The sequence below is a fragment of the Anabrus simplex genome, chromosome 4 (genome assembly GCF_040414725.1).
Source record: "Anabrus simplex isolate iqAnaSimp1 chromosome 4, ASM4041472v1, whole genome shotgun sequence".
Taxonomy (NCBI): domain Eukaryota; kingdom Metazoa; phylum Arthropoda; class Insecta; order Orthoptera; family Tettigoniidae; genus Anabrus; species Anabrus simplex.
The window spans coordinates 216,999,051-217,016,175 of record NC_090268.1 but is presented as its reverse complement, the minus strand read 5'-3'; the positions used below and the strand labels follow the sequence as shown (position 1 = coordinate 217,016,175).

The 17,125-nt window shown below is 38.6% G+C and overlaps 1 protein-coding gene across 2 annotated transcripts in view; it reads left to right on the top strand.

Annotated features, from left to right (window-relative positions):
* The window catches only part of LOC136871782 (ankyrin-1), a 48,372-nt gene extending 37,513 nt beyond the window's left edge, over window positions 1–10,859 (top strand). For both annotated transcript variants that reach the window (XM_067145361.2, XM_067145362.2), the window contains exon 3: window positions 2,611–10,859. In XM_067145361.2, the coding sequence (XP_067001462.1) occupies window positions 2,611–4,761 (2,151 nt within the window). In that variant the 3' untranslated portion in view covers window positions 4,762–10,859. The remainder of the gene's footprint in view (window positions 1–2,610) is intronic.
* The last annotated feature ends 6,266 nt before the right edge of the window (window positions 10,860–17,125 follow it).

Sequence of the window (17,125 nt, the reverse complement as noted above, 5' to 3'; positions counted from 1 at the left end):
AGAGTGCATGTGTTTTTTTTTAAACAGGAATGTTTTAGTGTTATGTGTTTTTAGTGTTTTTGATGGACTGAAAAGCTGTAAAGTTACATTAACTAAGTCGACACTGGAAAATATGGCTTCCTTCTTAACAAATCCTTCCAAAGAATAATGGATGTAAGAAGCTAAGTTAAACTAGCGAAGTCCTTTCAGGTTTAGATGGTGGTATGGACACACACATTTGCTTATAGCCCAGTTTTAACTTTCCTTCTTCTAATGTTGAAAGGATATCTTCTGCACACACTGTAGGTATATTTTTACAGACAAGGGGAATAAGGAACCAGAAAAATTGGAGAAAATTATAAAATCCCAAAATATTACAAAATCAGTTTTAGTTGAATAGTAATGAAGGGTAAGAATGTGGTTGTGTGTAATAAATGTGTGTCTTTACAGTTGATAAATTATTTTATGTTGCTAGTGCTTTGCTTTTTCATGTATCCTATACAGCAAAGCTTGCAGACTCTTCAGTGCATATTGTTGGACTTTTAGTGCATATAATTCTCAGCTAAGTGCTAATGGTTATTCATTAATCTTTGCTGATTATTTTTAATGACAAAGACTTGGTTTCTCACTTAATTGTATTTTTATAATTCATGGTTCATTGCACGATGTGGAGATCTTCCTTGTACGTTTGTCTTTCCACACTGACCTTTCAATGAGTTTATCCTATTTTGGGCACTTTCAATGTTTCCGTCTTTCTATACATATTTGAATTGCAGTTATTTTTCTTTTCCATTACTTGGGATCCTTTTCTCCTTGTCTGCTTACCCTGTGTTCCTAGTCTTTTACCACATGTATTCATCTTCATCTTTTTGTCCCTTCCCTTTTCCTGTGTTCATCCAACTTTCTTATTATCCCAGACTTCCCACATCATGGCTCAAGATCTGTCGAGCGAGCGTTGGGGTCTGCCCTGCTAATGAAGCTGAGAAGAGGAAAGGAGCTCGTCGGGAGGCTGAGAAGAGACGGATGTAGAAGAACCAGGATTGATGAGGAGAGAACCAATCTGTGTGAAGATGTGGAAATTTTCCTTGTCTTTTTCTTTTGATCTCTCCCTCTTCCCACACTATTTATCCGTTATGTATTCCTTTCGATTTTCCCCTCTTTCTATATAGAATTATTACTTCAGCCTCCTTGTTATTGTACATTATCTTAGCTTCTCTGATTAATTGATTTGCAGTTTTTAACATTCACGCCTAATCTTCCCTGCCAATTACTTGATAAGTAGTTTATATATTTAAAACCTGAATATCTATGGGGTTTTCCCTGACCCCAGAAACTGCTGCACATTGTTATCCCTATTTTTATAACTTTAAAATTTTTCCAGTCTGGTAAAGCATAACTGTGTCCTAAGTGTTATACACTGCCTGACAATAAAATTGAAGCATCCAGAAGGGTAGGAGGGAATGGAATCAAGCTTCAAGTGTTGAGAGGGTATGTGTTAGTTATTTCAGTGATTACAAAATCGAGTCAAATTTACAAAGACCTTGGCAGTACAAGTATCAGTATGGCGTTGCACACCCTCTGGCCTGGATGCATGCACTGATTTGTTTGGGAAGGGTGCCATAATGCCATTGTATCCTCTCCTGAGGCAAGCTGGCCCACAACTGTCCTTGATATCCTGGATACTGGCACTGGGACGGAGGTGACATCCGAGCTGGTCTCACACATGTTCTGTCAGGCACAGATCTAGGGATCTTGCTGGCCAAAGGAGTACCTCAGCATTACGCAGACAGTTTGTAGTGACAAGTGCTATGTGTAGACAAGTATTGTCCTGTTGAAAAATGGCACCACAGTACTGTCAAATGAGGGGTAACACATGAGGACGTAGGATGTCCATGACCTATCGTTGTGCCATCAGAGTTCCCTCAGTCACTACCAGCCATCACCTGAAGTCATACTCGATGGGTCCCCACACCAGGACACCAGGTGTAACACTGCTGTTGCCTCTCCAAAACACTGGAAGAATGGGACCTCTTCTCAGGTGTCCAACATACTCACAAACAATGATCATCAAGGGTAGTGCAAAAAAAAATTGATTCATCGCTGAACACAGTGCAACACCATTCACCAGCAGTCCATGTTTCCCAGTCACAGCACCACTCCAAACACAGCCGTTTGTGTTGTGGTGTTAATGGCAACCTACTCATGGGATGAAATTTCCCTAGACTTTGCTGCTGTTAGTCTGCGACCAGTGGTGCAGGAGTGTATAATAGCTCATCGGTGTGTATAAACTCTGTCTTCAGATTAATGGGCAGTGTTAACAGATGAAGAAATTTATTGTATTAAAGCAGAGGTATAAACCTACGATGAATAACTGTCACCAGAGACGAAAACAAAGACGTTAGACCCCTTAGCACTGCAATCTTTCTTTCCTATGCCTCACCATGCATACTGGGGTACCATTTGTGCAACTGACGTTAATATATACCCTATTTTTGTTATGTTTTTGATTTAGTTGAAAAAATTATAACAGTGTTTGCAAATACATTTAAAGTATTTTCTGGGTGACTTGTTTAAATTATCATGTGATTGGCCATATATATGCACATTTTGTTATTCTTTCATCTTTTCTAGGTTGAGATGGATGTCAATAGATTACAACAGGAGCATCTAGCAGCATTGCTTATTTGCAGAAATGCGAAGGCTCTCAAAAGAGTCCTTGAATATGCATTTATTGAAGACAATGTTGTAGGAGTAAGCTTTGTGGAAGGTATTATTGTAAATGGATTCGCTGACTGTTTGGAAGTGATTTTGAAAAAAGGTGTTGATCCAAATAAGTTAGTTGAAATTCAGAATGAATTTGGACCGAAAGAGATAACCCCTCTTCAACTGGCAGCTGCTACTGGCCAGGTAGCTTGTATGGAGTTGTTACTCGAGTATGGAGCAGACGTTAGCTACAGGGACTCATCTGGAAACTCTGCTTTGACTATTGCAATAGGACAGAATGAGCATCAGTGCATGGAAACATTATTGAATTTTGGAGCTGAAGTCAGCCTGATGGACCGTCTAGTGGCAGAACCAGATGCAAAAGCTAAGTTATCTTACGAGTCTTGTAAGAAGCCTTGCTGCGTAACTCCTGCGCTGCATACTGCTGTAAGGACAGGTAATCATGTGAAAATGAAGGAACTTCTCAAGAGAAGGGGTAATGTTGATATACAAGATGGTGCTGGAGATACTGCCCTTCATATTGCAGTGGAGAAAGGTGATATAGACTGTGTGCAAGCTCTCTTGAATGCAAGAGCAGATAAATCAATTGTAAATAAGAAAGGAATGACACCATTACATGTAAGTGCTCAGAAAGGTTGTGTTCATATTATGGAACTTCTTGTGAAGAATGGAGCGCAGGTGAACATAAAAGGGGGAGATGATGTCACTCCATTGCACATTGCTGCTCGTGAAGGTAGGGTAGAATGTGTAAAGTTTCTTCTGGACAAAGGAGAAGATGTGGATGTATTTGATGAGCAGCACATTACTCCGCTGCATTTAGCTGTGTCAAGCCACCAAGAGAAATGCATCAAGTTGCTGATTTCTAGAGGAGCCAATATCTTCACCCACTCAAGAAACAGGTTTTCTCCATTAGACCTGTCTCTCATGGATAGTGTTAAATGCTTTTTCATGTTGGTATCAAAAGATGATCTTAATAAGAGAGGTCCCTGTGGCATCACAATGATGCATATTGCATCTTTGTTCAGTGCAGAAGCTCTTGAAGTGCTGTTGAGTTGGGGTGGAAGCATAAATGTGGTGACAGCTGACACTGGGAGAAGTCCATTGCATGCAGCTTGTTACAAGGGAAATGTGAAAACTGTACAAGTATTACTAGAACATGGGTCTAATGTGAATTACAAGGATAGGGAGGGGTATACTCCTCTGCATGTTTGTGCTCAACAAGGTCACTTTCAGTGTATGGCTCTGCTGTTAAAGAATGATGCTCTTGTGAATGATTATCAGTATAGTAGGTTAACACCTCTTCATTTTGCTGTCACTCATGGCCATACAGAATGTGCCAGATTACTAATCAAAAATGGCTCCAAAATCAACCTTGTTGATAGTCGACAATGGACGGCTTTGCACATGAGTGTTCAGGCGGACGTTATCAGTTGTTTTCAGTTATTATTGGATCATGGAGCTGATGTCTTTGCATTAAACTGTGATGCAATTTCTCCTCTACAAATGGCTATGAGTAAGAGCTGGGAGTATTTTGAGAGAATTTGGCAAAAGATTGACATTCACTCTTTGGATGCCCTCGGTCGCACTGTTATACACTATGCAGCTAGTAAAGGTGAGAGGTATTTGAAAGATGTGCTAGGAAAAGGAGGGAATGTTAATACTAAGGCACATGACGGATCTACACCACTACATGTTGCCGCAGAAAGTGGAATGGACACCTGTGTGAAGTTGTTGTTAAAGCATGGTGCTGAAGTGAATGCTGTCGACAAGTCAGGGCGAACTGCTTTGCATCGTGGGGCACTTTCGGGCAGATCAGGGTGCATAAAGGTGCTCCTCACTCATGGTGCCCAGGTTAACCAGACCACACTAAAGGGTGATACAGCCCTTCATTGTGCTGCTCGGGAAGGTCACCTGGCTTGTCTCAAGCTGCTCCTTGATAATGGAGCAGATGTGAACATCCTCGACAACACTGATTCAACTCCTCTCATGGCAGCAGCTAAGAAAGCTTTCTTTCCTTGTGTTCGACTTCTGCTGGTTCACGATGCTCGTTTGTGGTGATGTTACCCGTTTGTGATGCGTAAATTATCTGTGATTGAAGCGTGTCAAATTTTTAAAATTGGCTAATCATAATATTTGTACTATTGTGTTCTGAAAAAATACTTCTTGGAAAAATTTGTAGCAGTATTTTTTTTAAATATGATTACTGAATTTTAGTTTATTCTGCATATTGTGTTGCAGTTTGTTAAGGAGGAAGCCATTCTTTTCAGTGTTCATACAGTTAATATAACCATTAAGTTTTTCAGTCTGTCGAAGCATGAAATACAAAATATGTAACCCTATAACATACCTGTAGAAGAACATATTAATAACAGAATGACACATTTCATTCTACAAGAATGTCCTCAGATTCTGTGAAATCGTTTTTAAGAATGTGTATGTACATTATTATTCACATGGTGTAGTCTTGTGGATGGTTTGAGAAAATATGACAAACTATATGAATTTAAGTCTACCGGGCGAGTTGGCCGTGTGGTTAGGAGCGCGCGGCTGTGAGCTTGCACCTGGGAGATAGTGGGTTCGAATCCCACTGTTGGCACCCCTGAAGATGGTTTTCCATTGTTTCCCATTTTCACACCAGGCAAATGCTGTACCTTAATTAAGGCCACGGACGCTTCCTTCCAACTCCTAGGCCTTTTCTATCCCATCGTCACCATAAGACCTATCTGTGTTGGTGCGACGTAAAGCCACTAGCAAAAATAAAAATTAAGTCTGTTATAGACGTGTTAGATTTGAAATTGTTTCCTGTACTTAACACATTCACGCCCATCATCTGAACGGCTATTTAAAGGGCTGGCCCAGCTATTCCAGCTGTTAGTGGCAGAGCAAACAACAACGAATTCTTTTCACAATAAGTTCTAAACGGAACAAGATATGGAAACAAAATTTTCCACATACCTTAATGAAGTCCTCTAGTATCTCTGTAGGGTGTGGTAGGTAATGTCACACTTTCCTGGGTGAATGGGAACACTAAACATTCCAAAAAATAGCATGTTTCACTAATAATTTTATTTTTGAAGCACACTTTGCACCTTCTTCAGGGGAACTTATCTATGTTTGATGGTGGAAACTTTAAGAGAATATACTCTTTTTCTCTTCGCATCTAACCTAAATGATGAATCCGTGGCCGGTGCCATTTTTGGCGGCAAAATTGCAGGACGTTGACTTGGAGCTGATGACGTGGATGGAGCTGAGATTTCGGAGAGAGGTGACTGTACTTGTATGTCGGGTTCACTTTTTAGCCCGTTTGAGAATTGCCTGGTGTTCCTTTAGATCTTTTGGTACACCCCTATTCGACCGTATTGTTCCACATACGGCAGTGTTCTGTTCCCGTAATTGTTTCGCGAGTCAAACGCTATTTGTAATAATTGTCCATATAGACTGTATACCCCTGGCCAAGATAATTTTCAAGCAGCTGAAAAACTGTGCTTTGTAAATTCGCATGACTTGCATCATTTATATTGTCCCTACTCGCCATGGTTATACTACAGAACGCGACTATACACACGCTTGTGCAATCACAAACCAACTACGCAGCTAGTTGTGCGAGCGCTAGGCTGCCTTCAGAAACAAAACAATAAAAGTGCACTGGGAGGGAAAATCGCCGTGGCCATGTGGTTTTCGGTGAGTAGAAACATTCATAAGGATATCACTTTCATCTCTCTCGCACATATTTGTAACCAAAATAGATCCCAGCTGCGTAGGAACGGCTCGAGTTCAAGGTTGCGCTTATCCGGGCTAACTCGGATACGGTCCACAGCATGGTCACGCGCTATAGGCAATAACTCGGATACGGGCGTGAATGTGTTAATACAGCTCTGGTCTAGTCTGTTATCTCCAGTATCACTGCCTGGACTGAGTTCATTGGCCTTGCTTGCCTCGACTGTAGCTTGCCAAACACGAACCTGTTGGTCAGGGAGGTAGAGGAAAGGCTGAGGTGTGCAGGGGGGTGGGACACTGTTCAGCAGAGTGAGAGAGAGACACGTGTGATATATAGATGCAGTCTGTTTTGTTGTGTAATAGAAAATGATTGTATGAGAACAGGTTTCGAAATCAAATTGAACAGTAATCAATTAAAGAGTACTTTGTATAACTTTGTGTTTGATAAGGTAATAACAGCCTACAATGTGGTCCTGACTGGCAGGTTGCTGCCAGTACAGATAAGTAGAACCTAACTCTCATTCCAGTCGTACTTTGTTTCGGAAATCCCCACTGGGATTAATTAAGAACTAAAGCAAAAGTAGTGTGAAATGTTGTTTTGCTGAAATTTAGTATGAGGTGTGTGTTGAGGTTGTTTTTTTTTTTACAGAGTGTGTATTTTGATTGCCTCCTTTATGTTTAATGAGTTGCCTGTAATTTTTATGTGTAAAATTTAAAGATCAGTGTTAATGTGATTGAACTTGTTTCCATGTTCTCCAAAAGCTAAATGTTGATTGTATCTAACTTCATGATTGAGTTCTTTGTACCTGATATGACAATAGCATTTTGTTTGACCAGCATATGTGGCATTGCAGTTTGGTTCTTGGCATTTGAGTTCATATGTAAATCGTATAGTTCCAAAAGGGATCTTCTCCATACTATGGACTTTCTGGATATTTGAGAAAAACTGTAATATAATTGAATATAATTTAAGCTTAGAAAATTGGACATATTTGGAAAGTTTTTCCTGTCAAAATGTCAATGATATAATTAAAATAATTGATTTCCAGCACTTTTTATAAAATATTGATTTTAAAAATGGATAAGGTCTCTTTTGAAACACTCCTGTGTTGTAGAGAAGTTTACGACAATCAGCTGTAAATAAGGTCACAAATGGAATAATAATAACATATAGGTAATTATTATTGAAAAGTGTATTTGATATTGAAGTATTTTTATACACAAGAAAAGTTGTTTCAAGGAAATTTAACTGAGAGAAATATTTACTACTTTGTAAAATTATTTGCAGTAATAATTGGGAACAACAGAAACATGTCTGGACAAAATATTGAAAATAAGATGAAGAAAAGTGTGAGAATATCTTATATTCGCAAATCAGTGTCGTCTTTTTGAACGTCTTCAGAGAAAACATAGTCATCAGGAGGTACCTCAAAATGTTCTCCATTCCTCAGTATCACTTGACATTTCATTAAATAAGAGTAAAATGAGTCTCTCTTAACTCATCCAATTGTCTCCGTAATGTTATCTTGGAAGGTCTGCAATATCCTTCAACTTCTCTACTTTGACAAGTGTTCCACTGAAAGCGTTTCTGGGACGATGCTTGTAGCCACTTTTCCTTTCTTAAAAACTCATTTGAATAAACCACAATCAGCTCTGCAGAATGTTTCTCCTTTCAGTATGGCATTACCATACCTATTCCTTTTGATGATGACCCTTTTTTGATGATTGGATCTTAAAATGCCAAGAGCCTGGTGCTTTCTAGCTTACGTATATTTGACTCGTACACATGAATAATACCAGAGCTCTTCCCTGTACAACTTTTCCTGTGTTTTTCCTAGTTACTTGGATCTCTGGTTTTTTTTCTTCCACCGAGCTCGATAGCTGCAGTCACTTAAGTGCAGCCAGTATCCAGTATTCGGGTGATAGGTTCGAACCCCACTGTCGGCAGCCCTGAAGATGGCTTTCCGTGGTTTCCCATTTTCACACCAGTCAAATTCTGGGGCTGTTCCTTAATTAAGGCCACGGCCGCTTCCTTCCCACTCCTAGCTCTTGTCTGTCCCATCGTCGCCGTAAGACCTATCTGTGTCGGTGCAACGTAAAGCAGCTAGCAAAAAAAAAAATATATCTTTTTCTTCCCCTTCCTGGTTGCTGGACCAATTCATTACTGTTTATATCCATGTCAATAAATATGTAGGTACTTTCAAAGAATACTGCTTGCAGTTCAAAAATGCTAAATAAACTGTCATTATTAAATTGGCACTTTGTCCACTTTTACCAACGACAACGCTACTGTAGGTACTTCTCCCAACACAGGGGCAAATAATATTGAAATAACGCTCATTATTGTGCAATAAACTAAAATTAGAAAGGAGAAGATCTGTTGTGGAACACACTTCAATTACAGCTACTGCATTAACCAAAGAAAAGTTCCATTTTGGAACAAACTCAGATTTTTATTATGCAGTTATGTTGGAATGGGTGCATTTTTGCATTTTGCTGATTTATATTTAAGCTTTCAAGAGGATGGCGCCACTATCACTAATTCAAAAATAATAAATTTTGGAGAAGGCCCCTTTTGGAACTATAATAATAATTTCGTGTGGCTATTTCTAGCCGGGTGCAGCCCTTGTAAGGCAGGCCCTCCGATGAGGGTGGGCGACATCTGCCATATGTAGGTAATTGTGTGTTATTGTGATGGAGGATAGTGTTATGTGTGGAGTGTGAGTTGCAGGGATGTTGGGGACAGCACAAACACCCAGCCCCCGAGCCATTGGAATTAACCAATGAAAGTTAAAATCCCCGACCCGGCCAGGAATCGAACCCGGGACCCTCTGAACTGAAGGCCAGTACATTGACCATTCAGCCAACGAGTCGGACTTTTGGAACTATACGACACATATACTCTTCATTGGAGAAATGATCTTTTTTGTTTAGTTTGCATTTGCTAATGTGTCTTTGTAGTGTGGTATTCATTTTGAAGTCTGTTTTTAAACCTTGCTTCTTGTACCAAACTGCAGCATGAGAAAGATATGTGATTACCATCTGTTTTATTGTGAAGTAGAAAATGAATACATGAAAACGATTTCTAAAATAACGTGAACAAAACGCTATTTCTTCATCAGGTACAAAGAACACAGAAATGCAGCTAGTTACAATCGACATTTCAGCCTTTGGAGAACTCGGATCATACAGTTTTATATGTTGAAAACAAATCATTAAACATAAAGGAGACAGTGGAAGTACACGTTGCAAAAGAAAAGAAAATTCCTCCCTCTTTGCACCAATAAATTCAAATTTTGTGGTAACATTTCACACAATTTTTCTTTGGCTCTTACTTAATCCCACTGGAGGTTACTTCGACACTAAGTACCATGCATCTGGAACATAGATTAGATTATACGTATCGTTATTGAGCAGAATCAAAGCTGTATTAAATACAGAAAAAGATTTCAAATCTATTAGAATGTCTAAAATGGACTTATATTCATATTATTTGTCATTCTTGCTCCTTATGTCATACTTTCATAACCATAAACAAGTTTACGCTATGTAAAAATATCATATATATTTGTGCATGTTCAAAAGTGCTGTGTGCCTGCATCCAGGAGGTAGTGGGTTCGAATCGCACTGTCGGCAGCCCTGAGGATGGTTTTCCGTGGTTTCCCATTTTCATATAAAATGCTGGGGCTCTACCTTAATTAAGGCTACGGCCGCTTCGTTCCAACTCCTAGGCCTTTCCTATCCCATCATCACCATAAGACCTATCTCTGTCGGTGCAACATAAAGACACTAGCAAAAAAAAAGAAGAAGAATCCAAGGATGTTTGTGAACAAAACCTGTCATTCTATTATTAATGGGTTCTTTTACAGTTATGTTATTGCATTACAAATTTAGTATTTTGTGCTTCAACAGAATGAAAAAATAAAACATTGTATGTGTTGCAGCAAAGGAAAAATGAGAGTAGAGAGTTTTCAGAATAATGGCTTGTACATTCGCTCCAGTCCATATATTTTGAGGTCAGGTTATCTTTCGACTTGTCGTAATAGCAGCACTCGGACTCACAAAGCAGGTGCCAGGTATCTGGTGTGACATTCAAATTGCTATGCCCTGGTTCCCACCCAAGATCTTTTCCTGCCAAAAGATAGTGTGACCTCATTAGTCTGCGGGCTTCTAAGGGCTCGGCTTGCCTGCATTGCAGGCCCTTACGTTATGCAATTGGTGCACACCAAAGTCACCTCGCTCAATATTAAAATATTGAGAGTTCAGAAATCATTGAATTTCCTCATTCGTTGTTGATATTCAAAATCCTTGTTTAATATTTAAGACCAATCATTGTTACCTGAATTTCCTATTGCAGAATTTGCTGTTTTATAGTACATTTTTATTTTATTTTTCAATTTCCGTGTAACGTTAAATTCACTGTATAATAAAATTAAGAATTTTTACAAAGTTTTGCTGTATACCTTTTTACCCATAACATGTAAGGTAAGTTCACCCCTTAACAACCAATGGTAAATCTCTACCAGTTAGTCAGTTATGCACTGAATGAAGGGTGAGTTTTAACTCTAGGTCCTGATATGTATTTGTTTCTGTAGTTTACTAGGACAAGAAATGATTGTATATTGATATTTATGCCTTCTGACCTTGGAGTGGCTAAGCCTCTGTGATGTTGGCTGAAAGCGAGCCCCAATGGAGGAGGGGAGTGAATGGCATGGATGGCACTTTTTATGAGATATACAAAGATTTTGGATTTACAAAAATCAGCCTTTAATACATAATAGAAATAAAACTGTCCTTTATTATATTTATTTGATTTCACCAACTTGGTGATGTCTGGAAAAATTAACCAGAATGAATGCATAGCTCTGATTCCAACATAATACTGATCAAATATGAGTTAGTTTTCCCTTATTCAGGTTCACCCCTGTTTGCAATGTTATGTAGAGCCCAGCAAATTTACAAGCTAGTGCGTAGACAAATTCTTTTTTCTTCAAGTTCTTATAAAATGCGGGAGGCCACCCAGAATATTGTAATATCTAATCTATAAAAAGTGTATTCCATTGAAGCGTTATCGCTTATCTTTGAAATGTTATTGGACTGCTCAGGATTTACAGAAAAAGGAGTTATAAAAACGTTAAATACAGGCGACAGGTTTGATTTTTCCAAACCAGAGTAATATTTTAAGGCATGTGTGTCATATTTTGCCCATCATAAACATAAATGGAGTGTTTATCCTAGAGATAGGAATGGCAGGACGAGTATTCCTTCTCGTTGAAGAAGAATTTGTAAGCTACGAAATAGTTAAAGGTGGCAAACATGAAATTCCAGATGTAAGGCTCATCTCTGAAGATAATAGGCGACTAGATGTCTTTGGATTGTACAGACTGGGAAAGGGTTAGCGCTGACGCTGAATCAGAATTATTTCTTATGATAATCAGGTATGTGGGAAAGGAACGTGCGTAGGGGGTGATCTCAAATTACCAAATGTCAATTGCGAACGACAGGAAGCATGACCAACAAATGTAAAATTAATATGAGGACAGCTGATTTGGAATGTGATGGAACCACCTAGATGGAACAATATTCTGGACGTGGTGCTGTTAAAATCAGATTAGCTCTGTAAAGAATCTGAAGTAATGGATGGTATTAGTTACCACGGAGCTGCTTTGTCGAAGTTTAAAATAAATGTGATAGGAAGGAAGGTCGTAAATGTAGGATTATTAGGCGGTACCATATAGCTAAGACAGCGATGAGGAAGTTTTTAAAAAGTAATTATGACCCGTGGGAAACTAAATACAAATGTAAACAGTCTGGGATGGGTTTAAAGCAATTGTTGAGGAATGTGAAAACAGGTATTGTACCAGGAATGCCTATGGCCTGGCACATCATACTTATAATTCATTATTTGTTAAAGAATTGCTAAGCTTTAATAATATTGGAAACAGCCTGCCGAGCGAATGTTCTCGACCCAGCTGCATGCTATAGGATTGAGAGAGACAGGGCAAGGAACCGGCAGAGTGACGTAATCGCCACGTGCTGTAGACCCACCCATCTGGAATGATCTGGAAACATTTTTTAATATCTACCGAACGGCTTAAGTTACAGAAATATGAACTACGCTAGCGCGAAGTCTGCATGTAGAAAGGAAAGTAGCCAAAATTTGAAATAAATCCACCCAATAGTTTCAGAGATATCGAGGTGGAAATGAAACCACATTTTCGTCGCTTCGAGGTGCGAGCCGGTCAGCCACAGGTATAAAAGGCCAACTACTCGCCGAGTATAACCAGTTGAAATCTGCTAAGTTTTCATACTACAGTGTCAATTGAACTTCCTCGTATGTCAATTATATCAGACGACACCGGAAATCTTGAGCAAGTGTTAAAGCCTCGTATTTACTCCAATGTCTAATTCAACGTGGGACAGATTACGACGTTGGAGGAGATAGGTGGTACATCGAGGGGATAACTCGTGGTACGACGTTGTTGGTGCTTGGTTCGACCTCATGCTGATCGCATCGTGGGAGTTCCAGTCGCCGACCTACGGAGCCGCATTTCATCAGTTCCAGCATGCAGAACTCAGGTGATATGAGTGCACTTAACAATTTTATCTGGTAAAGCAAATGCACAACTTAAAAATATTGCACTAGACATTCACTGACTCTTTGCAAGGGCACTTCTTCCCATCATAATTTTTGAGTGCTACGTTAGTCAAAAATACGTGCCAAATTCATGAAAGTTTAATTTTCGTGTGAATTTCCATTCTACAATTTATATAAACTGTAGGAATCAATTAAGATGAACTGAAGGTGCCTACTCATGAAAACAAGTGAATTTAGATTAGCTTTAGGGTTTTCTGAAACCATATTCAATCTGAATTTCAATTTAAAAAGACTAGGATTTCACATGAGTGATTTATGAGAATCGATGTATAATTGTGAACTTTTGAAAACCATATTCGACTTATGAATGAATTTGAAATTTAGGATTTCATGTGAGTGATTCATGAAAAAAGTGTGAGTTTATTTTGAACATGTTCAAGCATATTCGACGTACGGAATTCGTGAAAGGATATATTTATGTTCAAATTTATCTCCATTTAAAGAGTTCTGAATTTTAATTGTGGAGTGATCCGGTCAATGAAAGAATGTAGTTTCAAGTCTTTAAATGCGAGATAAAAGCAGGGTAATTTTCATTCAGATCTTGAATAAATCTATCAGGAAAATTATACCATTTATTTCGCCCTGCGAAATTCCTTCTCTGTACCGGCTCCTACGTATCGCACACTACCTGAGACCTTTCCCATGCTCAAGAGCTCAACAATTTTTTCTGGTACAGTATATACCTTTGAAGGTGGTAAGGAATGGTAAAAACCCACTATATTATGAAAGAGAAGTAAAGGCCACCACACACCGAAAGCTAAGCTACGCAGTGTTATGAAATATATCGTTCCCAGTGCATTTAACCATGATGACATACAGCACGCTATACTATACTATGCTAAGCTAAGCTAGACATTGCTAGGCTGGCAATCTTCTTGGCTGTAGCTGGATTTTAATTTCTGAGCGGATAGTACCTCGTTATTTTAATACATTTCTTTTTTCTTAGTGGCTTTACGTTGCACCGACACAGATAGGTATTACGACGACGATAGAATAGGAAAAGGCTAGGAATTGGAAGGAAGCGGCCGTTGCCTTAATTAGGGTACAGCCCAAGCATTCGCCTGGTGTAAAAATGGGGAACCACTGAAAACCATTTCGGGCCTGCTGACAGTGGGATTCGAACCCTTTATCTCCCGAATGCAAGCTCACAGCTGCGCGCCCCTAACCACATGGCCAACTCGCCCGGTTTGTTTCAATACAGTGGATAACAGGCCAAAAGAATAACAACTAATTAAGGAGGTGAAAAGATACCCTTACTTTTATGATACATCATCAAATTACTACAGAGACTTGACAAGAAAGGAAAACTGTTTTCAGGAAGTAAGTACAGTACTTTAAATTGATTGTGAGTAGGCTACCATTTATAAGCTAGCTATATAATCACACTTTTCACAGTTATAATTGTTTGAAAAAAAATACATTTTCCCCATGACTTTAGGCACATTCTTTGCAATTAGCAGATACAGTTGAAGCACCTGTTCTGCAACTGCATGCCATATTCTTAAATACCGTATAAAAGTAAAATAATATATATATATTTAGGTGAAGAACTTAAAAACTTATGGAAAAGACTGAGAGGACTGTTTTAGAAAGGCACTAAAGAGACAAAAAGAGTAAAACTGGACAGGAAGAAAAAAAAATGGATTGGAGATTCCACAAACAAATGTAATTCCTTCTGCATTATATTTCTACAGGAAGGTGAGCTGTCATTTTAAAGCAGTGTGACTAATATTGAAAATATCTTTAAAATTGTAAAAATCGATGAAATTATAAGTGAAGTTATATGTTTAGAACCGTATATTTAAAACGCATGTAATTCATTCGAGGTTATAAGAAATTAACGTCTCGACTTGTTATGTTTTGCAGCTAAGACATTTCACTAATAAAATGAACAACGTGAATAATTGTGTTTGAAGGACTAGGACAGTTCAATATACTCATTCTCCATAAACAGGTCCCCATGTGTCATTTCTTAATATACATTTGGATGTGTATTAATAGCATAATTTTCCTTACAGGTCAAAAGATAACTGAAGTAGCTACCCAGATGAGTGAGAGTCGGGAATGTGATGACCTACACTCTGCACCTTCTATGTCTCCATTATCATCTTAGTCTCTGATGTCTTGTTCCCATCTCTGTTTTGTGTCGCCTCTCAAAAGTCCTGTATATACTTTTTATTTGTATATTCTCTTTCCTTAAAATTCTGCTCTCGCCCGTTGTATTCCGGTCTTTTCCTGTAGTTGTATTGATTCCTGTTCCCTTTGAATCGGTTATATGGCCTATGATATGGTATGAATCTATTAATCGAATTGTATCTCTCATAAGATTCATTGTCTCTTCTACATTGGCATCTATTTTGGTCTCTTCTCTTGTTCGTATCTTCTGCAAATGCCTCTCTGCTCTCCTGGTATGTTTTTATAAGTATTCTCCTGTATTACCGTATTTATTGCTTCCTCATTACTTGAGTTGCGAATGACCCTACTCGTGAGATGTATTGTTGTCACATTCAATTGTCTCAGACCAACAGAGTGGAATGCAACAGTGATTGCCGATTAAACGGCTAATTGGGTACGGCTCCTCTACGACCGAACCAGTGACAAGTTCGATTGCGTGGTCAATGCTGAAGGTGTATGCGGCACAGATATTGGAAAATCTCCTGCTCTCGCGAATAAAGTTATGTTTTGTTGTAAACGAACTTTCAAAAAGTTCCCTATTCCTGCTGCCTACTTCCTCGTTAAAGGCTTAGAAGTCTTCGATCGATTACTTTTAGTTCACAAATGATTAATACCGTTGACTGACAATCATAGAACCAATTTTTATATGTTTAAACATTTTGGAGAGGGAAAAGTGAGGACCTGTGAGACTCATCCATTGATCCCAGTCGTAAACTTATTTTCATTTTTGACAATTACCATTTGATAAAAAATGTAAGATTCCAGTTTCTGGACGGAGAAATGATATCAGTGGCATCATCACATCCAAATATGTGAGAGAAGTTTATCGCCTCCAGAGAGGCTTGACATTCAAGCCTGTTCAGTAGGGCCTGTTACCTAAAAATATATCGAACAGAGGAATTTGAAAAAGGTGAATGTTCTGCTGTTCAAATATTTCCCCAGCGATTACTGCTGCTATTTGCTTCATGAAAGAAAATCATGACCGTTTATAAAAACAAGTTTAGACATTTCAGGCGCAGAATCGACGGTGCGCTTCATGGAACCAGTTTACAAATTTTTCATATTCCACGACGTCATTTTCAGAATTCAGCACAATCGGCAAACCTATCCGGATTGTGAGCATTTCTATTCACCAGCAGATAAAGTACTACAGCGGTTGAATTATGATTTCATCGAGTACATTAAAATAATTCAGTTGGAATCAAAACGTGGAGAACTGATGTGTCTGACTAATGAGAGCGCAGATGCTGTCTCGCTAACTGTGAAATCTATAGTGGAATCTGTGTCTTATCCGTTACAAAATGGGTTCTTTATGTTTTCACTAGATGACTTTCTGGAGACGCAATAGAAGCTCTATTTAGTGAGTGAGATTGGGTGGTGGATATCATGACATGACGGACGCGCGCACTGCATTTTTGTGCTATAAAACGTATCCTGAAATCTGGTCATGAAAATAGTAATAGAAATATTTGTGCGTCCACTACTGATAAATAACAGTAAGAAAAGGCCTGAAAAGGAGCTCCGTTATTTGTGTCGAGAAGATTCTGAAATTTTTATGTACCATGCAGCAGTGGGCTGAACCTAATATATCTACTGTAACTGGTAAGATATATATTTTACGTTTCTATATCTTAAGCCAAGCTCAAATGTGAAATGTTAGTTTCAGTACCTGCAAAATTTTCAATGACAAGAACACACTTGAATACAATTCACAGAAATGTATCATACATGTTTCTACTCCTGTGACTGAGCAAAAGATAGAGAGGATAATAAAACAGATGGGTAAAAAGAAGTCTTCTTGTTTAGATGGTTATTCAAACTACCTTATTAAATGCTGTTACCAATACATAATCAAGCCTCTCTGTTATTTGA